The sequence below is a fragment of the Dermacentor andersoni genome, chromosome 10 (assembly GCF_023375885.2).
Source record: "Dermacentor andersoni chromosome 10, qqDerAnde1_hic_scaffold, whole genome shotgun sequence".
NCBI classification, from domain to species: domain Eukaryota; kingdom Metazoa; phylum Arthropoda; class Arachnida; order Ixodida; family Ixodidae; genus Dermacentor; species Dermacentor andersoni.
In genome coordinates this window covers 41,705,318-41,728,844 of record NC_092823.1, presented here as the reverse complement: position 1 = coordinate 41,728,844, position 23,527 = coordinate 41,705,318, and the positions used below count along the sequence as shown (strand labels likewise).

The following is a 23,527-nucleotide window of genomic DNA, read 5'->3' as shown; positions in this document are numbered from 1 at the left end:
TCGTCTCCATTCAGTTCCATCTCGAAAAACGGATGGGACGGCCACGCGTTGTGCGTTCCCCCGACGAACAGGCAGCCTTCGTCGAGCGACGGCGAGAACTCGCCCGTAAAAGGGCTCGCCGTGGGTGCGCCAATCCAGCCGTTAGAGTCGCCCAAGCCCAGGCAATCAGATAACAACGAAAAGAACATCCCGAGCTGAGGGAGTGGGAGGCCGAAGCAATCCGGCACCGTCACCTGTGGGTTACATAACCGTGATCAAGGTCAGGTGCACGCAGGACAAGCTTCGCTTACCTCAATGTTGCGGTAGGGGAGGGGTTGGTCCCTTTCTGTATATAAGCTAGATTTTTTTTTCAAAGGCTGTAACTTAACCACAGGCAATAACCTTCCCAATCATACTGGTGATAACATTCTTTCTACTTCCGTTAACATTGAACTCGGGGAATATTAGTTTCCCAATATAGCGGGCTAAATTGTTTGCCGCTAGTAATACCGACTTACAAAGCACCGCGGCACTTGCGTAAGTGATTTACTGCAAACGCTCTAATTGACCCATCCACATCGAATACGTCACGTATAACATGCGCCCGACGTTCTTGACGTATTAATAACTTGACCTGTTTAGTTCACCGACAACACCGCAGGAAACCTAGAACGTGCTTCGTGGAACGCAATAGGCTAAGAATGAGGTTTCCGCAATTATTTGGAAAACTAATAATTAAACAAGAAATGTGCAAGCTTACATACGTTTTAAATATTGTATATGTACCTCCCTTTCACTAATTATTAAACTCTGTGTGACATATATAGCAATCTTTCTAGACTTTAGAAAATATAGCAGGTACCGGCCGTATAACGCTTTCGAGCAATTCTTCAAAGAATCTTTTTTTAAAGCCCGTATTTAGCTAACGCTCTAAGTAGTGTGCCGGCATCGCTCATGCGATTCCGTTATCTCTTTGAACCCGCCGTGGTTGCTCAGTGGCTATGGTGTTAGGCTGCTGAGCACAAGGTCGCGGGATCGAATCCCGGCCACGGCCGCCGCATTTCGATGGGGGCGAAATGCGAAAACACCCGTGTACTTAGATTTAGGTGCACGTTAAAGAACCCCAGGTGGTCGAAATTTCCGGAATCCTCCACTACGGCGTGCCTCATAATCAGAAAGTGGTTTTGGCACGTAAAACCCCATAATTTATTATCTCTTTGAAAAGTTATCTTCGCGGTACGTTGAGTTCTTTGCAGCAGATTGGGCAGACTTCCTATGCGGTGCGTAGAATAGCCTTGTTAGCTATGGAGCATCTGAAAACACGCATATATAATCTACAAGCGCTGTAAAAATCTATGTCCTAAAGTCGGTAGACAGCCTTTAAACGCGCGAGCGTTAAGGGCCCCCGGGCGTGTCGTAGAAAATCCGATGTCGGCGGAGTTGTCCGATTTCCGTGTATATTTCCGTATCTATTATGATATACGTATATGCCACGCCTTGCTGCCGTATGTGCGATATATGCGTGTTATATTCCCAGACAATTGTATCGCTAAAGTTGTTCATACCTTGCATTACATTGTTAACAAAGTTATTCCTCGGAATTTTGAAAATGACAGCCCACAAGCAGATGTCATGAAACAAAACACCGACAACGCATGCCTTTCATGTTAAATCTTCTGCGATTTAAATATTGAAAGCGCGAAACAATAACAGAAACCTCAAAATGATGTAATTCTTTTTTTTTCTTTTTGCGCGGCTGTGCGCTATCTCCGGGATCGGCCCACACAAGAGGCTGCGTTTCTACTTGAAAGCTCGCCTTTGTGCATAGCGTTCGCCGCCAGCGTTTGCCGGTAAACATTACAATTACATAAGCTGCAATTAAGAGACAGGAAAAGAGCGGTATCGATCTGAGAGCAAACAGGGATAGATGATATTCTAAAGAAAAAAAATATATGATAATATTTTTGATAGATGATAGAGGATAGATGATAATAAAAAAAAAAGTCAGGATGGCCGAGCGGTCCACGGCGCTGCGTTCAGGTCGCAGTCCGGTCTTCCGGGCGTGGGTTCGAATCCCAATTCGGACAACGGTTGTTTTTTTGCAGTGCCAACCGACGTAAAAAGAAAAAAAGTAGGTAGCGCTGCATCTCTTTCCTTTCCCTCTTTTGTGTATACGCAAGGCTAAAGTACGGTCTACACTGTGCCACTTTCCTGTTTAGTCGTGTCCCGTCAGGATGGATTTCTGCTTCCGGCCACCGAGCGTGACGGACGCGTGATGACGGGCTCCGTTGGAGCGGCTTCAGCGGCCTTGTCTGGCCGCGGAAACAGGAAGATGGTAAAGGAGGGCACCTACCAGGTTGTTCTGCCAGGTCTGCCAACAGGTCGTTATGTTTTAAATACAGTTTTTTGCACGTTGATATTACGGCGCGACCGTACCGGATTGAAGATTTCCGTGACGCATTGGCACAGCATTCGCTTCTTCCGGATGTTATCGCCCTGGGGGCGTATCGCATGAGCCATGTCTGGGCTATCACTTTCAAGGACGCGGACGCGGTAAAGATCTCGAGCATCGGGGAGCTGCGTGTGAAAAGCCGGCGCTGCCTGGTGATTGACCCGGCGAACCAGGACGTTTGACTGAAACTCCACTGGCTTCTACACAATGTGCCTGATGAGGACGTGCGTGTCACCTTTGCGCCCTATGGAAAAGTTACCGAAGTAGGCCGGGAGCGCTGACGTGTGCAAGGTATGACAGAGAAGGGCTCAACTACCCGGCTTGTCACCCTCAAGTTGAAAGCGGGCGTGAAGTTGGATGACTTGCCACACCAAGTGAGCGTTGGCGGTGAGTTGGCGCTTGTCGTGGTACCAGGCAGACCCCCGCTGTGCCCTTGGTGTCGTGGTACGGGCCACATCCGCAAGGAATGTCAAGTCCCGCGTTGCGGAATCTGCCGACGCTACGGGCACGAAGAAGACCAGTGTACTCGTATTTATGCGAGCATTGCAGGCCTGGCAACCAGCGAGAACTCGTCTGAGATGCTGATGGACGAGACGGATGCGGAGGAAGCAGCCCGTGCAGGTGGACAACCACAGCGCGATACTCAGCCATCGTTCACGACTCTGGTTAAGCAGAAGGCGGGGCCCTCCCGCACAACAGATGGTAGTGTACAGGCGCAGCATAAGCCTGAACAGGACGACGTTGACAATGTGAAGGAGGTGGCGAAAGCCACTGACGCCAAATAAAGCAGCGTGGAGACCCCCGGCATTGATACCATGGAGACGAACCAGGAAGCGACGAGCACCATGGTTCCAAACATCCGCATGAAGAAAGCGGCGACGTCAAGCTGCAGCCTGGCGGTGCCGGCGGTGAGCCTCCGCCGAAGGCAGGGGGAGTGAGACGCTCGTCTTTAAAACCGCGGCCGAACCTTCCGGCCGACACGCGGAAGGCGGGGAAACTGCCTCCGTAGTAGCACAGGGTCCTGGTCGGTGTCAGCGCCGGTTGTGCTGGTCGACCGGTGTCAAGAGGTTCTGGCAGTCGTGAGGAAGGCTACGTCAACCATGAAGGTAGGCACCATGCGGATAGAGGCGTTTCTTCTTCCAAGACATGGCTTTTAATCTTATCACTCCACGTCGAGTTGTGACCTTGAATGTCAGAGGGCTGGGAGCAAGAAGGCGACAATACCAGCTTAATCGCCTTCTTCTGGATAACGATATTGATATAATTGCTATACAACAGTCGAAAATAGAGAGCCAAGAGCACACTGACCGCATGGTGTCTTCCTTTCAAGCAAACTTTCATATCTGCGTCTGTCATTCTGTTGGGACGTCGGGTGGGTGCCTTATATTCATCCGTAAGACGTTAAAAATGAACGTAGAGTCTGTATTTGCATGCCCAAGTGGTCGCCTTTTGATTGCTGATCTCACATTTTCGTATTTGTGGTAGCGAATTGTTTGTGTATATGCTTCGAATGTAGAAAGCGAGCGTAAAATTTTCTTTGAATCCCTTGAGCCATGGTTGAAAGGCTACAAGTTTTTGCTTGTACTGGGTGACTTAAACTGTGTGTGTGCCGCAGTTGACAGGAGCTCTGAAGTTTTGAATACTTTTGTGCATGAGTACGGTCTCGAGGATTTTGGCAATGTGTTCTCCACTGGGACCCACCCAGAATACACGCACTTACAGCGGGAGAGCCATGCGAGACTAGACAGGATGTATGTATCTGTCGATCTTTTGCCGCTATGCTCTAGTTATGATGTTATACCTGTGCCTTTCAGTGATCATTGCCTCCTGAGTATGACTTTAGGAATGAAGGGCAGGAAATCGCGCTTGAACTGGCACTTACGGAAACTGAACACAAAGCTTTTGGAGGATGAAGGGTTCATTATGCAAGTGAAGACCAAGGTAGACAAACTGCTAGACGCCCACCCAGCTAGATTTGCAACTGAATGGGAGGGGTTCAAAGAGTGGGTAAAATGAAAGCAATAGAAAAGAGCAGCGTGGTTCGTTATACAGAGAAAGAAAAAGAAATGAATGGGCAACTTGAATGGATGCTAAGCATGGAAAGTAGCGCGCCGGGAACTTTCACGAAAGAAATACGGGAAGTGAAATGCCAGCTCGTAAGAATTGACGCCGGCAGGTATAGAGCCGCCGTCATACGCGCAAGGTCTGAAAAATTGTGGGCTGGCGAAACGCCGACAAAACGAGCGCTATCAAACGAGAAAAGATACGCTTGCCAGAAAGAAATTAGGAGCATCCGATATGACGGCAGGACTTCGCAAGATGCGAGAGACATTCAGAGCGCTATAGCCGAACATTTCACGGAACTATTTAGCAATAAGCTCGAGACCATAGAAGGCTTTCATGTAGACTTTCTAAGACGGGTGTCAACACTAGATGACGAAATTAAGGAACGCCTTGAACTGCCTATAACCTTACAGGAGATAGAAAAAGCAATAGACGACCTACCATCTGGGAAAGCTCCTGGGCCAGATGGGCTAAGTGCGGCCTTTTATAAAATCTTTAAGCTTCCTATTGCACAGTGCATGCTCCATGTGATAACTGAGGCTTATGAACGCAAACAGGTTCCATTGTCTTTCAATACGTCCCACATCGTTCTGATTCCCAAGACTGATGATCCGGAAGAACGACTGTTGGTGGGGTCATATCGACCGATTAGTCTCACCAACGTCGACTACAAAGTATTTATGAAGGTTCTAGCAAAAAGACTGCAGTCTGTGATCACGAAGTTGGTAGGGTCTCACCAGACGTGTGGAATTAAAGACCGTAGCATCGCCACAAATATACATGTCGCACGCAGCGTATTAGAGTGTGTTGATGCAGTTGGCGGTCAGATAGCAATGATACAGCTCGACTTGGCGAAAGCGTTTGACCGCGTCTCCCACGAAATTCTTCTTTCCATCCTGGAACATTCCAAACTAGGCGACGTTATAGTAGAAGGCATTAAAATGGCATACAAGAACTGTACAACCCGCATTGTAGTTAATGGCGATCTCACTGACAAACTTGCTGTACGTTGTTCAGTAAGACAGGGATGCCCGCTTTCCCCCTTGCTTTTTGCAGTGTATTTAGAGCCGCTATGCCTGGCAATCATCAATTCTGACAGAATTTCAGGTTACAGACTGCAGTCATCACACGTGAAACTACTCGCGTATGTTGACGATATAGTGGTGTTTTGCGCTGATAGACAGAGCATCTGTGAAGCCACGAGTGTGGTTGAAAAATTCTGCGCTCAGACTGGAAGTCAGATCAATTGGGGAAAAAGTTGCGGTTTTTGGCACGGCGAATGGGACGTAACACCGGGTTGTTTTCCTCGGCTTCGATGGTCCACCTTGCCAACGCGGTATCTAGGAGTGCCCCTGGATGGTTATCGGGATCCCAGCTCGTACTGGAAAGAAGAAACTTCGACAATGAAAGAGAAAGCGGTCGCGTGGCAAGGAAGACAGCTATCAATGTTTTCCCGTGCCTCTATGTGTAATGTCTTTTTGATTTCGAAGCTCTGGTATGTAATGAATGTGCTGTGTGCGACACGAACAGCTATTCAAAAAATGCATCGTGTTTTTGCTGTTTTTATTTGGGCGTCCACCTGGGAAAGAACCAGCCGAACTAACCTGTTTGTTTCCGTTAAAAGCGGAGGCCTTGGCCTGGCGCATCTTTTTTTGCGTCAAGTGGTCTCGCGATTTATGTTTTTGCGTGATCAAAGTGATCCCTTTCTAAGAACTGTTCTGCAAGTGCGCCTACAGAGACTGCTCCCTGGAAGGGTAGTCTCCTGTGATAACATGTGTGGTGCTGTGACAGGATACTTGCGCGAGGTTGCTCTTTCGTGCAAGATGTTGGAAGTACGTTTCAGCCCTGAATACCTATGTTATGTTAATAAGAAAAAGCTGTACAAAGCGCTGGTTGACGTGATGTTGCCGGTACCCATTTATCGGACACCACACTTTGGAGGCCCAGGGCAAGATATTTTTAAAAGAGTTAAGAATATGCCCGTTAGACCTGGGGTTAAAACTTTTTTTTTTAAACTGCATTCCGGTACGCTGCCTGTTAAGACCTGGCTGCAGGATAAAGGGCTATTCGTGCCATGGACAACAAACTGCTTGTCATGCAGGAAGCCCGAGACAGTGGAACATGTTTTCCTAGAATGCTGGGATCCAATTTTTTATTGGGATGTCCTTCAGAGGACGATTAAGAAGGAACTCCCTTTAAATCCTTACGGCATCCGGTACTTACCAGTTGAAAGTGAAGAAGTACCCTACGATTTAATTATGCTTCTTGGCCTCCACAGTTTGTGGAAAACGCGTATGCAGGTGCGACATGCAGACATAAATACAGGTTCCACACGTGAAAACTTCATCGAAAGTGTTGTTTATCTTCGCGAATGTTTCAGGGCTCAGACTGATCCACCAGAGTGGATATCACTGCTTGATGTTTTAGCACAAATGAAAAGACTTTAGCACCACTCGCCTCAGTCCAAGTGTGGCTGAAGTGTTTTACCATATGTTACTTTGTATTACACATCCAAGACGGCAATAAAGAAAAAAAAAAGTCCCGTCAGGATGGCCGAGCGGTCCAAGGCGCTGCGTTCAGGTCGCAGTCCGGTCTTCCGGGCGTGGGTTCGAATCCCACTTCTGGCAAGGGTTCCTTTTTTGCAGTGCCAACCCACGTAAAAAGAAAAAAAAAGTAGGTAGCGCTGCACCTCTCTCGTTTTCCTCTATTGTGAATACCCAAGGCTAAAGTACGGTTCACTCTGTGCCACTTTCCTCTTTGATCGTGTCCCGTCAGGATGGCCGCGCGGTCCAAGGCGCTGCGTTCAGGTCGCAGTCCGGTCTTCCGGGCGTGGGTTCGAATCCCACTTCTGACAAGGGTTCCTTTTTTGCAGTGCCAACCCACGTAAAAAGAAAAAAAGTAGGTAGCGCTGCATCTCTCTCGTTTTCCTCTATTGTGAATACCCAAGGCTAAAGTACGGTTCACTCTGTGCCACGTTTCTGTTTTATCGTGTCCCGTCAGGATGGCCGAGCGGTCCAAGGCGCTGCGTTCAGGTCGCAGTCCGGTCTTCCGGGCGTGGGTTCGAATTCCACTTCTGGCAAGGGTTCCTTTTTTGCAGTGCCAACCCACGTAAAAAGAAAAAAAAAAGTAGGTAGCGCTGCATCTCTCTCGTTTTCCTCTATTGTGAATACCCAAGGCTAAAGTACGGTTCACTCTGTGCCACTTTCCTCTTTGATCGTGTCCCGTCAGGATGGCCGCGCGGTCCAAGGCGCTGCGTTCAGGTCGCAGTCCGGTCTTCCGGGCGTGGGTTCGAATCCCACTTCTGACAAGGGTTCCTTTTTTGCAGTGCCAACCCACGTAAAAAGAAAAAAAGTAGGTAGCGCTGCATCTAGCGACGAGGATTGCTCCGACCCAACGAGCGCTGTGGGACCACCACCACTGAAGTCAACGACCACTCGTAGGAGCAGCTTCAAGCCCAAGCCGACGGTCCCACCAGACCGGTTGCAAGGGCCGCGAGTGCCTCCGCGTTAGCGGGGGTATTTTTTTGCCTTCTTGTTCAACTGTATGTACGAGGACAATCATGTTGAGACTTCGGTTGAATTTAGTGTCTTCAAGGTAGAAGCCGGGCTAATTACGCGTGTGGACGAATCCGCCTGCTGTGCACACTGACCGGTGATGTAAGTCTCCCTCGCCTGTTTTTGCGTAGCGTTTTAGGTATTGTGGAAAAAAAAATAAGACAATATACCCAAATCTTTCTGCACTTCGTATAGCAACGTTGAATGTACGGGGATTGACAGCAAGACGACGGCAAGTACAAGTTAGTCGCCTAATGCTCGATAATGACATAGATATTTTGGCTATTCAGGAGACAAAAATCGAGAGTCAGGAAGCAACAGACCGGATGGTCGAGACCTTTAAAGCAAGATATAACGTTTGTGTGTGTCATGCTGCTGGCAAGTCCGGAGGATGTGCCCTTTTTTTGCGCAATAGTATCGGAATATTAGAGGAAGCAGTCCTCACCAGTGAAAATGGTCGGCTAGTCCTGTGTGATTTTTCTTTTAATGAAGCTGAGTGGCGTCTTTTGTGCATCTACGCCCCGAATAGAGAGAGGGAGCGCAAGGTTTTCTTCGAGTATGTTGAACCGTTTTTGTCTTGTGAAAGGAAAGTTGTGCTTCTTGGTGATTTTAACTGTGTGTGCTTGCCTGAGGACACAGTCAAAAATGTACCTATTAGAGATTTGAGCGCTGATCTATTGAACACAATTACACAAGAAAAATATATGTTTGATGTGGGGGATGTACTCCGTGGTAATTGTGTGCAGTATACGCATTTCCAAGGTGCGAGTCATGCCAGGTTAGATCGCGCATACATTTCAGCAGGCCTTATGCCATTATGCTTCAAATACATGGTAAACCATGTAAGCTTCAGCGACCATAGCCTGGTCATGTTTGAAATAGGCACGAAACGAAAAACTTCACAGTTTAATTGGAATCTTTGGAAGCTTAACGAAAAGTTGCTACATGATGAAACTTTTATGCGGGCAGTGACAGAAAGAATTGAAGCTGTTAACTCTGATAAGTCTGACAGGATTGGTGCGTTGTGGGAACAATTTAAAATTGATGTTAAAATTACTGCAATTGATAGAGCATGCGCACTGCGGCACAAATCTAAATAGGAAGAAAAAGAACTGCGAAATACTCTGGACTACCTTTTAAATGCTGAAACCACAATACCTGGGCTGTTCTCAAAAGAGATTAAAGAAGTTAAAAGAAAGATGGAAGCCATGGAAGCTGAAAAATATAGAGGGGCCGTGATAAGAGCGCGGGCTGAACGGCTCTGGCTGGGGGAAACCCCAACCAAGCGTGCACTGGGAGACGAAAGATGCTACGGCGCAAAGAACGCAATCAAAAGAATTTGCTATCGTGATGAAGTCACGACTGATCAAAATGTGATCCAGAAAGCATTTGTTGAAAGATACACGGGCTTGCTGGGGTGTAAGACACCTGTACACGAAGGCTTCTTTACAGAATTTATGCCACTAATGCCGAGGTTGGACGACGATGCGAAAAATACACTGGAAACTCCCATTAGTGTTAATGAAATCGAAACAGCGATAAAAGAGTTAAGTGTAGGAAAATCGCCTGGGCCTGATGGCCTTGGCGCGTCATTCTACAAAGCCTTTAAACAGGAATTGGCTGAAATACTCTACCATGTTATTAATGAAGCGTATGACAGACGTGGAATGCCTCCATCTTTTAAAACAAGCCATATTGTACTAATTCCTAAAACAGATGACCCCTCGAAACTACTTTCAGTGGAAGCATATCGGCCGATAAGTCTTGCAAATGTTGATTACAGGATATTCATGAAAGTGGTAGCTAAAAGACTCCAAAGTGTAATAACATTGGTAGTTGGTAAACACCAAACATGTGGCATAAAGGGGAGGACAATTTTTACGAATGTTCATACAGCTCGAAGTGTACTGGAGTGCTGTGATATGGTATGCGGGCACGTGGCGATGGTACAGCTGGACCTTGAGAAAGCTTTTGATAGGGTAGCGCACGAGGCGATCTTTAGATTACTGGAATATAATAACGTTGGCAAGGTGGTCCTAGATGGGGTAAAAATGGTTTACACTGATTGTACTAGCAATCTAATAATTAATAAGACATTAAGTGATCGAATATCAGTTGTAACTGGTGTGAAACAGGGAGATCCGATTTCAGCATTATTATTTGCAATGTTCTTGGAACCTTTTTGTCTTAAAGTGCAGAACAACCAGAATATACGAGGTTTCCGTTTCTTCACGCATGAAATTAAAATCTTGTCTTACGCAGATGACAGTGCAATTTTTTGTGGAGACAAAACAAGCATTAAAGAAGCAGTAAAAGATGCCAAAGAATTTTGTAGCTTTACTGGCAGTGCCATAAACTGGCAGAAGTGTTTAGGTTTCTGGCACGGAGAATGGGAAGATAAGCCAGAATGCTATGAAAGCATAAAGTTCACAACTGTGCCATCCAGCTACCTTGGTGTTCCGCTTCAATATTATAAAGATGCAACGAGCCAGTGGGCAAAGCCAACTGGAAAAATGAAAACACAGACATCAAAGTGGGGCGGACGAAGTATGTCTATATTCACCCGTGCGACGGTGTGTAACTTGTTTTTGGTAGCGAAAGTGTTTTATATGTTACAAGTGTTGTGTATGTCAAGGATTTGTGTGCAGAAATTGCACAGAATATTTGTTGTTTTTTTGTGGGCATCTGGTTGGGAAAGGATGAGTCGTGTAAACTTATTTCATGCGGTGGGGAATGGAGGTGTAGGTTTATCTCATTTGTTCTTGAAACAGGTCGTGTCGAGATTTGTGTTTTTTCGCGACCAAAGTGACGCGTTCTTGCGCACTGTTATTCAACTGCGATTGTGTGATGCATTGCCTGATTTTATTGTTACGTCACACACGCTTGTAGCTGTGAAAGGATTTATGCGTGAAGTTGTGGATAGTGTCCGTTTTCTGAGAGCGCATTTTTCAGTAGATTATCTGTCAGATGTTTCCAGAAAGAAGCTTTACAAGGACCTTATTTATATCATGTGCCCTACACCGATTTATCGTTCATCATATCATTTAGGACAAGAGCGGAATGTGCTGAAACGTGTGAAAGGTTTTCCTGTGAAGGCTTCTACAAAAACTTTCTTCTTTATGTTACACTGCGGCACACTACCTGTCAAACCTTGGCTCCAGGAAAAAGGTATCTTTGTGCCTGGTAGCGTCAACGGCATCATTTGTAAAAAGCCAGAGACAATAGAGCATATTTTCTTGAATTGCTGGGATTCCATATTCTTATGGGACATCCTACAGAGAACTCTCAAAAAAGATTTGCCATTAACGCCTTTCGGGATAAGGTTTCTGCCTGTTGAGCAAACAGAGATGGTGCCGTACGACCTAATAATGTTGTTGTGCATGCACAGTCTCTGGAGGACGCGAATGGCGGTCAGAAATGCAGACCAAGTTGCACGACCAGCAAAAGAGTATTTTGTTGAAAATATTGTATATGTACGTGACGCATATAGATCTTCATGCGAGCCCCCAGAATGGCTATGGATCTTTGACCACCTCACCACAACAAAATACCTTTAACCAAGCTGTATAATGTGTAATACAGCCGGTGTTTTCATCGCCTCATTTCATTGTGGATGTGCTTTTCCTTTGAATTCCAAATTGTGAATTGAGTCATTCCATGTTTTTTTTTTTCGTATTGTATCGCTAACACGCAATAAAAAAAAAAAAAAACGTCAGGATGGCCGAGCGGTCCAAGGCGCTGCGTTCAGGTCGCAGTCCGGTCTTCCGGGCGTGGGTTCGAATCCCACTTCTGACAACGGTTCCTTTTTTTGCAGTGCCAACCCACGTAAAAAGAAAAAAAAGTAGGTAGCGCGGCATCTCTCTCGTTTTCCTCTTCTGTGAATACCCGAGGCTAAAGTACGCTTCACTCTGTGCCACTTTCCTCTTTGGTCGTGTCCCGTCAGGATGGCCGAGCGGTCCAAGGCGCTGCGTTCAGGTCGCAGTCCGGTCTTCCGGGCGTGGGTTCGAATCCCACTTCTGACAAGGGTTCCTTTTTTGCAGTGCAAACCCACGTAAAAAGAAAAAAAGTAGGTAGCGCTGCATTTCTCTCGTTATCCTATTTTGTGAATACCCAAGGCTAAAGTACGGTTCACTCTGTGCCACTTTCCTCTTTGATCGTGTCCCGTCAGGATGGCCGAGTGGTCCAAGGCGCTGCGTTCAGGTCGCAGTCCGGTCTTCCGGGCGTGGGTTCGAATCCCACTTCTGACAAGGGTTCCTTTTTTGCAGTGCCAACCCACGTAAAAAGAAAAAAAGTAGGTAGCGCGGCATCTCTCCCGTTATCCTCTTTTGTGAATACCCGAGGCTAAAGTACGGTTCACTCTGTGCCACTTTCCCCTTTGATCGTGTCCCGTCAGGATGGCCGAGCGGTCCAAGGCGCTGCGTTCAGGTCGCAGTCCGGTCTTCCGGGCGTGGGTTCGAATCCCACTTCTGACAAGGGTTCCTTTTTTGCAGTGCCAACCCACGTAAAAAGAAAAAAAGTAGGTAGCGCTGCATTTCTCTCGTTATCCTCTTTTGTGAATACCCAAGGCTAAAGTACGGTTCACTCTGTGCCACTTTCCTCTTTGATCGTGTCCCGTCAGGATGGCCGAGCGGTCCAAGGCGCTGCGTTCAGGACGCAGTCCGGTCTTCCGGGCGTGGGTTCGAATCCCACTTCTGACAAGGGTTTCTTTTTTGCAGTGCCAACCCACGTAAAAAGAAAAAAAGGTAGCGCTGCATTTCTCTCGTTATCCTCTTTTGTGAATACCCAAGGCTAAAGTACGGTTCACTCTGTGCCACTTTCCTCTTTGATCGTGTCCCGTCAGGATGGCCGCGCGGTCCAAGGCGCTGCGTTAAGGTCGCAGTCCGGTCTTCCGGGCGTGGGTTCGAATCCCACTTCTGACAAGGGTTCCTTTTTTGGAGTGCCAACCCACGTAAAAAGAAAAAAAGTAGGTAGCGCTGCATCTCTCTCGTTTTCCTCTTTTGTGAATACCCAAGGCTAAAGTACGGTTCACTCTGTGCCACTTTCCTCTTTGATCGTGTCCCGTCAGGATGGCCAGGATTCCACTTCCGGCCACCGAGCGTGACGGACGTGTAAATCATGGGCTCCGTAGGAGCGGCTTCAGCGGCCCAGACGGGCCGCGGTACCAGGATTTCTGCCTCGGACGACGAGTATCAAGTTGTTTTGCCTAGTCTGCCAACAGGGCGTTTTGTTTTGAATACCGTTTTTCTACACTGTGATATCAGGGCCCGCCCATACCGGGTGGAAGATTTTCGCGACGCGCTCGCCCAGTTATCGCTCCTGCCGGAAGTGGCTGCTCTCGGGGCCTACCGTATGAGCCATGTGTGGGCCGTGACCTTCAAGGACAGCGACGCGGTGAAAAAGATCGTCAGCGTTGGAGAGCTGCAGGTCAAGAAGGGCCGGTGTCTCGTCATCGACCCCGCCAACCAGGACGTACGCCTGAAAGTGCATTGGCTGCTGCCCAGCGTTCCTGACGAGGACGTACGTTTTGCCTTCGCGCCGTTTGGAAAGGTCACCGACGTAGTCCGCGAGCGCTGGCGGGTTCACGGCGTGACTGATATGAACTCAACAACAAGGCTGGTTACGCTGAAGTTGAAGCCGGGCGTAAAGCTCGACGACCTTCCGCATCAGGTGAGCGTCGCCGGGGAACTGGCTCTCGTGGTTGTGCCGGGCAGAGCTCCTCTCTGCCTACGCTGCCGCGGCACGGGCCACATTCGTCGCGAGTGCCGCATTCCACGGTGTGGTGCCTGCCGACGCTTCGGTCATGAGGACAGCCAGTGCGAGCGCACGTACGCTAGCGTCACCGGACCCGTGGGCAATGAGGACAACTCCGCCCTACTCATGGACGAGGCGGACATGGAGGACACGTCGACCGCGGCGGGTGAAGCAGCTGACGTCGTGGCAAAGCCGGCGGTGCGGCTTGAACAGGAGGAGAAACAAGTCGCTCAGGCTGTCTTCACAGGACACCAACAAGCGACTGCAGAGGGCACCGCGGCCATGCCGAATGCTGAAGAGAAAACCCCACCTGATGCGGAGGTGACCTCCTCCCTCGTTGAACCTGAAGGCATGGACACCCTCACAGGCCCATCTACCCAACCGACGGGAAAACGGCCCCACAACCAGACCGTTAGCCGGACGGCGAAACAGGACGGCAGCGGCGGCGACGAGCCACCGCCCAAAGCGACAGGTATAAGGAGGTCGACCTTGAAGCTTCGGCCGAACGTTACGGTCGATCCACGGCAGGCGGGTAAACCGCCTCCGTAATTCCGTGCTGTCTAGTTCGAGTGGGGTTGGGGGGTTGGTGAGTGCAATGGCCGTCATCCTGAGCGCTAGTTTTTCAGAACCTTGCCAGGAAGGGGGGCTCAAGTTGCACTTGAGTGCCCTTTCCGGAAGGTCGAGCGGCGTCTCCTTTAGAGGCATTCCACGTGGTTGCCGGCGCACCTTCATGAGCGCTCATACTTGTGTAATTGTGATGGGCACCATTCTACCGTGTAGTCATGGCGGTTAATTTCGAAGGAATGCTACGTGTAGCAACGTTAAATGTACGAGGGCTCAATGCAAGAAGACGGCAATGTCAGCTAAGTCGTCTCCTCTTGGATAATGACTTACACATAGTAGGAATCCAAGAAACGAAAATTGAGAGCCAAGAGCTAACCGACAGAATGGTGTCCAATTTTAGAGCGCACTTTGACGTGTGCGTTTGTCATGCGGTTGGTGGATCAGGCGGCTGCGCTATATTCCTAAGAAATAATTTTGGCATTTGTATGCAGTCAGTGTTTTCGTGTGAAACTGGGCGCCTCTTAGTGGCTGATTTCTGTTTTGAGGATGTGGATTACCGTGCTATTTGTATCTATGCGCCGAATATTGAAACGGACCGTCGATCTTTCTTTGAGCGTCTTGAAGCGTACGTAAACTGTTCCAAGGTCGTAATACTGCTGGGTGATTTTAACTGTGTTTGCTATGCTGAAGACCGAGCAAAATGTTCACGCATTCGTGATAAGAGTGCCGAATTTCTTAACGCAGTGGCGCATGATTATGACCTGGAAGATGTGGGTAGTGTTTTTGCCAGCGGTACTCGCCCGCGTTTTACCCACTTCCAACGTGACAGCCACGCTCGATTAGATAGATTATACGTGTCAGCCGAACTAGTGCCCTTATGTTGCGAATATGATGTGCAAGCTGTAGCATACAGTGATCACTGCTTGGTAACTGCCACGTTCGGGAAAGGACAGAGCAAACGGCCCTTTAACTGGGATCTCTGGAAAATGAATGCGCAGTTGTTGAATGACGATCCTTTTGTCGATGCTGTAGCGAAGGAACTAGAAAACCTGACTTCAGCCAAGCCATTAAGCTTTGCCATTCAATGGGAAGAATTTAAACAGAAAGTAAAAACAATGGCCATTGAAAGAAGCAGTGTCATTCGACACAACCTGAAACAAGCAGAAACAAAGCTTCGCCAGCAACTGCAATTTTTTATTAGCATGGAAAGTGTCGAGCCTGGTGTGTATGTTAACGAATTAAAGGAAGTGAGAACTGAACTAGAAAGGATAGATACAGAAAAATACAGAGCAGCACTTGTGAGACCAAGGTCTGAGAAGTTGTGGGCGGGAGAAACTCCAACGAAACGAGCTTTATCAGACGAGAAAAAGTACGCTTGTCAGAAAGAAATCCGCCAGCTAGCTAAAGGCAATCACATTACATCCGACAAAAATGACATCAAGCAAGGGATCGCCGATCACTTTAAAGATATTTTAGCTCATCCGCGGAATCCTAAATGTAACTACCAGAATGAATTTCTCTCGCTGATGCCAAAGCTCGATGAAGAAGTCAGGACACGGCTGGAACTGCCAATTAGCCTGAGTGAGAGTGCGCAATAGACGAGTTAACCATCGGTAAAGCACCTGGGCCAGATGGCTTGGGGGCCGCTTTCTATAAAACCTTCAAGTCTGCATTGGCCCCTGTTCTTCACGAAGTTATCAGCGAAGCGTATGAGCGAAAAAGATTGCCCTTGTCATTCACAACCTCGCATATCGTGCTAATTCCGAAGAGTGATGACGAGGAAAAACTTTTGTTGCCAGGGTCATATCGTCCGATAACTCTAGCCAATGTCGACTATAAAATATTCACGAAAGCTTTGGCCAAACGACTGCAAAGTGTAATTAAGACATTGGTAGGGCCGCACCAGACTTGTGGCATTAAAGGCCGCAGCATTGCAACGAATGTACACACGGCTCGAAGTGTGCTTGAGTGCTGCGATGTGATTGGCGATCACGTCGCGATGATGCAGATCGATTTGGCAAAGGCTTTCGACCTCGTCTCGCACAAGGCTTTGTTCTCCATGCTGGAACATGCGAACGTTGGCAAAGTCATAACGGAAGGCGTCATGATGGCGTACAGAGAATGCTTAACGCGCATCATTGTTAATGGGGAGCTCACCGATAGCTTTCCCGTGCTCTCGTCGGTGCGGCAAGGATGCCCGCTGTCGCCCCTTCTATTTGCTGCTTATCTCGAACCACTCTGTTTGGCGATCAGAAATAACGAGCGCATAGCAGGCTATCGGCTGCAGGCAGCACACGTTAAAATTTTGGCATATGCCGATGATATCGCGATTTTCTGCACAACCAAAGCGAGCATTAAGGAGGCAACGACTGTGGTTGAAAAATTTTGTGACTCAACTGCAGCCCAGATAAACTGGGATAAAAGTTACGGCTTCTGGCATGGTAGCTGGGAAGACACGCCGGAGACCTTTTATCGACTGAAGTGGTCGACGTTACCAACCCAATACTTGGGTGTGCCTCTCGGAAATTACCGTGAACCTGAATCGTACTGGCTAGATCAAGTGTCGAAAGCAAAGGAAAAGGCTGACGGGTGGAGAGGAAAACAATTGTCAATGTTTTCTAGAGCCACTGTTTGCAACCTTTTTTTAGTTTCTAAGATATGGTACGTTATGAATGTGTTGTGTGCTGCGAGGGTAAGCGTACAAAAAGTTCACCGTGTTTTCGCCATTTTCATTTGGGCCTCCACCTGGGAGAGGATGAGTCGAATGAACTTGTTCCTCCCGGTCGAGAAAGGTGGGCTTGGTTTAGCTCATTTGTTTCTGCGACAAGTCGTCTCACGCTTTGTGTTTTTACGGGATCAAAACGATCCTTTTCTCCGGACAGCGATACAGGTACGGCTGTGTAGACAACTTCCAGGATTCATTGTTTCGACTGTTCATAATATGCCAGGAGCAGTGACTGGTTACCTACGTGAAGTGGTATGTTCATATAAGATGTTGAACGTACGGTTTTCACAGCAATACCTGTCTACCGTTACCAAGAAAAAACTATACAGGGATCTCGTGGACACGATGTTCCCTCCACCTTTGTACCGTTCTCCGCAACGTGGAGGCCCAGGACAAGACGTTTTAAAGAGGGTGAAAAAAATGCCAATACGGCCGTCAGCTAAATCTTTTTTCTTCAAATTGCACACAAACACACTTCCCGTTAAGACCTGGCTTCATGAGAAGGGTATTTTCATCCCCTGGAGCACCGACTGCTTATTATGTAAAAAACCGGAAACAATAGAACATGCATTCTTAGACTGCTGGGACGCCATCTTTCACTGGGATGTTCTGCAGAGAACATTGAAAAAACAGTTACCCCTGGACCCATATGGAATACGCTTCTTACCGTTTGATAACGCCGAGGATGTCCCGTATGACCTTATTATGATCCTGAGCCTCCACGCTATGTGGAAAACTAGATTGCAATTTCAAAACGGAGACATTGTTGTTCGATCGGCTCGGGAAAACTTCATTGAGAGTGTTGTGTGTGTAAGAGATGCGTTCAAAGCGCTGCCTGATCCACCACAATGGATCTCCTTATTTGATGAATTAGCGTTGTTAAAAAGATCTTAATACCGTGTTGGCCAAAGTGTGGTCCACACGTTTTATCTTTGTAAACCTTGATTGAGTACGTCAAAGTCGGCAATAAAGAAAAAAAAAAAACCGTCAGGATGGCCGAGCGGTCCAAGGCGCTGCGTTCAGGTCGCAGTCCGGTCTTCCGGGCGTGGGTTCGAATCCCACTTCTGACAAGGGTTCCTTTTTTGCAGTGCAAACCCACGTAAAAAGAAAAAAAGTAGGTAGCGCTGCATTTCTCTCGTTATCCTATTTTGTGAATACCCAAGGCTAAAGTACGGTTCACTCTGTGCCACTTTCCTCTTCGATCGTGTCCCGTCAGGATGGCCGAGCGGTCCAAGGCGCTGCGTTCAGGTCGCAGTCCGGTCTTCCGGGCGTGGGTTCGAATCCCACTTCTGACAAGGGTTCCTTTTTTGCAGTGCCAACCCACGTAAAAAGAAAAAAAGTAGGTAGCGCGGCATCTCTCCCGTTATCCTCTTTTGTGAATACCCGAGGCTAAAGTACGGTTCACTCTGTGCCACTTTCCCCTTTGATCGTGTCCCGTCAGGATGGCCGAGCGGTCCAAGGCGCTGCGTTCAGGTCGCAGTCCGGTCTTCCGGGCGTGGGTTCGAATCCCACTTCTGACAAGGGTTCCTTTTTTGCAGTGCCAACCCTCGTAAAAAGAAAAAAGTAGGTAGCGCTGCATTTCTCTCGTTATCCTCTTTTGTGAATACCCAAGGCTAAAGTACGGTTCACTCTGTGCCACTTTCCTCTTTGATCGTGTCCCGTCAGGATGGCCGAGCGGTCCAAGGCGTTGCTTTCAGGACGCAGTCCGGTCTTCCGGGCGTGGGTTCGAATCCCACTTCTGACAAGGGTTCCTTTTTTGCAGTGCCAACCCACGTAAAAAGAAAAAAAGGTAGCGCTGCATTTCTCTCGTTCCTCTTTTGTGAATTCCCAAGGCTAAAGTACGGTTCACTCTGTGCCACTTTCCTCTTTGATCGTGTCCCGTCAGGATGGCCGCGCGGTCCAAGGCGCTGCGTTAAGGTCGCAGTCCGGTCTTCCGGGCGTGGGTTCGAATCCCACTTCTGACAAGGGTTCCTTTTTTGGAGTGCCAACCCACGTAAAAAGAAAAAAAGTAGGTAGCGCTGCATCTCTCTCGTTTTCCTCTTTTGTGAATACCCGAGGCTAAAGTACGGTTCACTCTGTGCCACGTTCCTCTTTGATCGTGTCCCGTCAGGATGGCCGAGCGGTCCAAGGCGCTGCGTTCAGGTCGCAGTCCGGTCTTCCGGGCGTGGGTTCGAATCCCACTTCTGACAAGGGTTCCTTTTTTGCAGTGCCAACCCACGTAAAAAGAAAAAAAGTAGGTAGCGCTGCATTTCTCTCGTTATCCTCTTTTGTGAATACCCAAGGCTAAAGTACGGTTCACTCTGTGCCACTTTCCTCTTTGATCGTGTCCCGTCAGGATGGCCGAGCGGTCCAAGGCGCTGCGTTCAGGTCGCAGTCCGGTCTTCCGGGCGTGGGTTCGAATCCCACTTCTGACAAGGGTTCCTTTTTTGGAGTGCCAACCCACGTAAAAAGAAAAAAAGTAGGTAGCGCTGCATCTCTCTCGTTATCCTCTTTTGTGAATACCCAAGGCTAAAGTACGGTTCACTCTGTGCCACTTTCCTCTTTGATCGTGTCCCGTCAGGATGGCCGCGCGGTCCAAGGCGCTGCGTTCAGGTCGCAGTCCGGTCTTCCGGGCGTGGGTTCGAATCCCACTTCTGACAAGGGTTCCTTTTTTGGAGTGCCAACCCACGTAAAAAGAAAAAAAGTAGGTAGCGCTGCATCTCTCTCGTTTTCCTCTTTTGTGAATACCCAAGGCTAAAGTACGGTTCACTCTGTGCCACTTTCCTCTTTGATCGTGTCCCGTCAGGATGGCCGAGCGGTCCAAGGCGCTGCGTTCAGGTCGCAGTCCGGTCTTCCGGGCGTGGGTTCGAATCCCACTTCTGACAAGGGTTCCTTTTTTGCAGTGCCAACCCACGTAAAAAGAAAAAAAGTAGGTAGCGCTGCATCTCTCTCGTTTTCCTCTTTTGTGAATACCCAAGGCTAAAGTACGGTTCACTCTGTGCCACTTTCCTCTTTGATCGTGTCCCGTCAGGATGGCCGCGCGGTCCAAGGCGCTGCGTTCAGGTCGCAGTCCGGTCTTCCGGGCGTGGGTTCGAATCCCACTTCTGACAAGGGTTCCTTTTTTGCAGTGCCAACCCACGTAAAAAGAAAAAAAGTAGGTAGCGCTGCATTTCTCTCGTTATCCTCTTTTATGAATACCCAAGGCTAAAGTACGGTTCACTCTGTGCCACTTTCCTCTTTGATCGTGTCCCGTCAGGATGGCCGAGCGGTCATTCTGCTTCCGGCTCCCGAGCTAAACGGATCGTAGGATCATGGGCTCCAATGGAGCGGCATATGCGGCTGTTAGCCGCGGCAACAGGCTTTCGACGGAGGAAGATAAGGATTTCCAGATTATTTTGCCTCGGCTACCTACAGGACGCATTGTTTTAAATACAGTTTTTTTGCACGGCGACGCTCGTGTTCGCCCGTTCCGTGTGGAAGATTTCCGGGACGCGCTTCAAGCTGTTGGTATGCTCTCTGGCGTCGTCGCCCTTGGAGCATACCAAATCAACCATGTATGGGCGGTGACGATGAAGACAGCCGAGGCTGCCGAAAAGCTGGCTGCCCTGAAGGAGCTACAGGTGAAGGGGCGTCGCTGCCTGGTCATCGACCCCAAGGAACAACAGGTGAAGCTTCGTATCCACTGGCTTCTGCATGGGGTGGACGACGAAGACGTCAAGACCGCGCTGGCCTCCTTCGGCAAAGTGACGGAAGTGACCCGGGAGCGCTGGCGAGTGGATGGCGTTTCCGACAAGGGCTCGACGACCCGAGCAGTGCTGCTGCAGCTGAAAGCCGGAATGAAAGTTGACGACCTGCCCCACCAGATCCGCGTCGCCGGCGAGCTTGCGCTGGTGGTAGCCCCAGGTCGCCCCATGCAGTGCCTACGCTGCCGGGGCTCTGGCCACGTTCGACGAGAATGCAAGGTTCCCCGTTGTTCCCGGTGCAGGCTTTTTGGACACAACGACGCGGACTGTGTACGCTCTTGCGCAGTAGCCGCGGGCTCGGCGCAGAGCGAGCCGTCGGCATCAGAACATATGATGGACGTGACCGAGGCGGAGGAAGCGGCCAAGGGTGCTGGAAACAGCAACGTGGCGGCAGAAACGAGCGCGACGACCAAGCAGGCCGAAGCAGGAAGGAATAATATCCCTCCCCCTAAGGAACCAGCAGCTACAGTCGAGAGCGTGCAGACGGCCCCGCAAGAAAATGAGAGCCACCAGCGAGCTACGGATGCAACGCAGGCAGAGGCGGACGACAACGCGACCCATGCTAGCGCCCGCGTCGAATCCGTCTCGGCACCGGTCAAGAGATCCCTGCAGCACGAGGAGAAAGTCGACGGAAAGGCCGGCGGTGACTCCGAGCCACCACCCGCTAAGACGCTACCCGGAAGGCGCTCCACCATCAAGCCTAAGCCGAACTTGGAGGCTGACCGCAGGCTCACCCCGAAGCCGACCAAAGACGAACTCGGACGACGGCCACCGGATGGCCACGGAGGCGTCTAGCGGTCAGCTAGACGTTAAGGTGAGCACCATGCTCCGGGCCTTCTCCCCTCCCGTTTAAATCAGTAATGGCTACCAACCCGTCGCTTAGCCTCGGCACGCTAAACGTTCGAGGTCTGGCCGCCAAAAAGAAACAGAGTCAGGTTTACAGACTACTAGTGGACCACGACCTCGACGTTTTAGCCGTGCAAGAAACCAAGGTAGACGGCGAGGAGGAGACCGGGAGCATGGTGCAAAGGTTCACGTACAACTACTATACGGTAGTGAGCCACGCCTTAGGGACTTCGGCGGGATGTGTGTTGTTCGTGAGGAAGCTTCCAGGACTGGTTATTGACGGTTACTTCTCGTGCACTTCCGGTCGACTTGTCGTTTGTGATTTCAGTTATTGCGATGTCAAATGGCGCGTGTTGTGCATTTATGCACCTAATACAGTGCAAGAGAGGGCAACTTTCTTTTTGAACCTAAAGCATCACTTCTCTGTGCAAAAAACAATAGCCTGTGTAGGGGATTTCAACTGCGTATTGAATGCTGAGGATAGGTCTACGCGACGCGTAGTTTATGACAAAAGCAGCGATATCCTCGCACAAATTATACATGAGTTCGAATTAGAAGATGTCGCTGAGTGTTTTCGGGCTGACCGAGACGTGATGTACACTCACTTTCAGGGCACAAGTCACGCACGATTAGACCGGATCTATCTATCATACGATTTGGTAGGAAAATGCCAGTGCTATGCAGTTACGGCCATATCATTCTCGGATCACTGCCTGGTAAAATGCAGGGTAGGCAGCAAGAAAGAACGAAACAAATTCGTTTGGGAACTGTGGAAAATGAATTCTGAGCTGCTACGAGATGAAACTTTTAATGAAAAGGTAGTGGCTGCTCTGAATTCTTTTGCAACGGATAGTTCTATAAAGTTTGGCGAGGAATGGGAGTTGTTGAAGCAAACCATCAAAATGAAAGCAATTGAAAGAAGTAGCGTACTGCGTTATGAAGAAAAGGCCAGTGAAAAGGATTTAAAAACATTGCTGGCAAAATTGGCGACGCTGGAATGCAAGCAACCGGGCGCTTATCAAGACGATATGCGCGCTGTTAAGAAAAAGCTCGAAGTGTTCGACGAAGAACGCTATCGAGGCGCACTCGTGCGTGCTAGAGCAGAAAGACTAACATGCGGGGAAACGCCAACGAAAAGAGCGATGGGACTAGAAAAAAAACATTCCAGACGTAAGCAGATTGAGGCCATTGAATATGAAGGGGTGGTATTAACCGATAACAATAACATAGGGCATGCGTTCCTTGAGCATTACAAAAAACTTTTTGCATTCAGGCCTGTCAACATGCACGATTTCAATAATTTATTTTTGCAACGAATGCCACAGCTGTCGTCTGAAGTTAAAGAAACCTTAGAACGACCATTAACAGAACATGAAGTGATGAAGGCCATCGAAGACCTGAATCCTGGCAAGTCGCCAGGTCCAGACGGTCTTTGTGCCGCCTGGTACAAATCTTTTAAAGGCCACCTAGCTCATATCTTAACCGCCGTTTACAACGAAGCATACGAACTGAAAATACTTCCACCATCCTTTGGCCAGTCCCATACCGTACTAATACCGAAAACAGAAGACACCGAAAAGCTCAAGCAACTTTCATCATACAGACCCATTGCGCTTACTAATTGCGACTACAAAATATTGATGAAGGTGTTGGCACGGCGTATGCAGTCAGTCATTAAGGATGTAGTCGGCCCACACCAGACGTGTGGAATTCGCGGAAGAACCATCTTTACTAACATTCATAAGTTGAAGTGTGTGCTGGAGTGTTGTGATGCCATGTGTGAGGCAGTTGCGATCCTCCAGCTAGACTTGGAGAAAGCATTTGACTGTGTTTCTCACGAGATATTGCTCACCATCCTTCAACATGTTAA

The 23,527-nt window shown here is 48.9% G+C and overlaps 1 protein-coding gene and 20 non-coding genes across 21 annotated transcripts; all 21 read left to right on the top strand.

Annotated features, from left to right (window-relative positions):
- Positions 1-7,038: 7,038 nt before the first annotated feature.
- Positions 7,039-7,122, top strand: TRNAL-CAG (transfer RNA leucine (anticodon CAG)). The gene has a single exon. It is a non-coding gene; the product is annotated as a tRNA-Leu (tRNA).
- Positions 7,123-7,265: 143 nt separating this feature from the next.
- TRNAL-CAG (transfer RNA leucine (anticodon CAG)) lies at positions 7,266-7,349 on the top strand. Its single transcript has one exon. It is a non-coding gene; the product is annotated as a tRNA-Leu (tRNA).
- Positions 7,350-7,490: 141 nt separating this feature from the next.
- Positions 7,491-7,574, top strand: TRNAL-CAG (transfer RNA leucine (anticodon CAG)). The gene has a single exon. It is a non-coding gene; the product is annotated as a tRNA-Leu (tRNA).
- Positions 7,575-7,718: 144 nt separating this feature from the next.
- Positions 7,719-7,802, top strand: TRNAL-CAG (transfer RNA leucine (anticodon CAG)). The gene has a single exon. It is a non-coding gene; the product is annotated as a tRNA-Leu (tRNA).
- A 3,958-nt stretch (positions 7,803-11,760) lies between these two features.
- TRNAL-CAG (transfer RNA leucine (anticodon CAG)) lies at positions 11,761-11,844 on the top strand. Its single transcript has one exon. It is a non-coding gene; the product is annotated as a tRNA-Leu (tRNA).
- A 143-nt stretch (positions 11,845-11,987) lies between these two features.
- TRNAL-CAG (transfer RNA leucine (anticodon CAG)) lies at positions 11,988-12,071 on the top strand. The gene has a single exon. It is a non-coding gene; the product is annotated as a tRNA-Leu (tRNA).
- A 141-nt stretch (positions 12,072-12,212) lies between these two features.
- On the top strand, positions 12,213-12,296 carry TRNAL-CAG (transfer RNA leucine (anticodon CAG)). The gene has a single exon. It is a non-coding gene; the product is annotated as a tRNA-Leu (tRNA).
- Positions 12,297-12,437: 141 nt separating this feature from the next.
- TRNAL-CAG (transfer RNA leucine (anticodon CAG)) lies at positions 12,438-12,521 on the top strand. Its single transcript has one exon. It is a non-coding gene; the product is annotated as a tRNA-Leu (tRNA).
- A 141-nt stretch (positions 12,522-12,662) lies between these two features.
- TRNAL-CAG (transfer RNA leucine (anticodon CAG)) lies at positions 12,663-12,746 on the top strand. Its single transcript has one exon. It is a non-coding gene; the product is annotated as a tRNA-Leu (tRNA).
- Positions 12,747-12,884: 138 nt separating this feature from the next.
- On the top strand, positions 12,885-12,968 carry TRNAL-AAG (transfer RNA leucine (anticodon AAG)). Its single transcript has one exon. It is a non-coding gene; the product is annotated as a tRNA-Leu (tRNA).
- Positions 12,969-13,128: 160 nt separating this feature from the next.
- Positions 13,129-14,612, top strand: LOC140213779 (uncharacterized). The gene has a single exon (XM_072285101.1). The coding sequence runs from the start codon at positions 13,165-13,167 to the stop codon at positions 14,347-14,349; it is 1,185 nt and encodes a 394-aa protein (XP_072141202.1). The 5' UTR covers positions 13,129-13,164; the 3' UTR covers positions 14,350-14,612.
- Positions 14,613-18,075: 3,463 nt separating this feature from the next.
- On the top strand, positions 18,076-18,159 carry TRNAL-CAG (transfer RNA leucine (anticodon CAG)). Its single transcript has one exon. It is a non-coding gene; the product is annotated as a tRNA-Leu (tRNA).
- Positions 18,160-18,300: 141 nt separating this feature from the next.
- Positions 18,301-18,384, top strand: TRNAL-CAG (transfer RNA leucine (anticodon CAG)). Its single transcript has one exon. It is a non-coding gene; the product is annotated as a tRNA-Leu (tRNA).
- Positions 18,385-18,525: 141 nt separating this feature from the next.
- TRNAL-CAG (transfer RNA leucine (anticodon CAG)) lies at positions 18,526-18,609 on the top strand. Its single transcript has one exon. It is a non-coding gene; the product is annotated as a tRNA-Leu (tRNA).
- Positions 18,610-18,749: 140 nt separating this feature from the next.
- Positions 18,750-18,833, top strand: TRNAL-CAG (transfer RNA leucine (anticodon CAG)). Its single transcript has one exon. It is a non-coding gene; the product is annotated as a tRNA-Leu (tRNA).
- A 136-nt stretch (positions 18,834-18,969) lies between these two features.
- Positions 18,970-19,053, top strand: TRNAL-AAG (transfer RNA leucine (anticodon AAG)). The gene has a single exon. It is a non-coding gene; the product is annotated as a tRNA-Leu (tRNA).
- Positions 19,054-19,194: 141 nt separating this feature from the next.
- TRNAL-CAG (transfer RNA leucine (anticodon CAG)) lies at positions 19,195-19,278 on the top strand. Its single transcript has one exon. It is a non-coding gene; the product is annotated as a tRNA-Leu (tRNA).
- Positions 19,279-19,419: 141 nt separating this feature from the next.
- Positions 19,420-19,503, top strand: TRNAL-CAG (transfer RNA leucine (anticodon CAG)). Its single transcript has one exon. It is a non-coding gene; the product is annotated as a tRNA-Leu (tRNA).
- Positions 19,504-19,644: 141 nt separating this feature from the next.
- TRNAL-CAG (transfer RNA leucine (anticodon CAG)) lies at positions 19,645-19,728 on the top strand. The gene has a single exon. It is a non-coding gene; the product is annotated as a tRNA-Leu (tRNA).
- Positions 19,729-19,869: 141 nt separating this feature from the next.
- Positions 19,870-19,953, top strand: TRNAL-CAG (transfer RNA leucine (anticodon CAG)). The gene has a single exon. It is a non-coding gene; the product is annotated as a tRNA-Leu (tRNA).
- Positions 19,954-20,094: 141 nt separating this feature from the next.
- On the top strand, positions 20,095-20,178 carry TRNAL-CAG (transfer RNA leucine (anticodon CAG)). Its single transcript has one exon. It is a non-coding gene; the product is annotated as a tRNA-Leu (tRNA).
- Positions 20,179-23,527: the final 3,349 nt, after the last annotated feature.

What these genes read in the sequence shown, in the direction of transcription:
- LOC140213779 (XM_072285101.1), top strand. Translation starts at nt 13,165, where the DNA reads ATGGGCTCCGTAGGAGCGGCTTCAGCGGCCCAGACGGGCCGCGGTACC.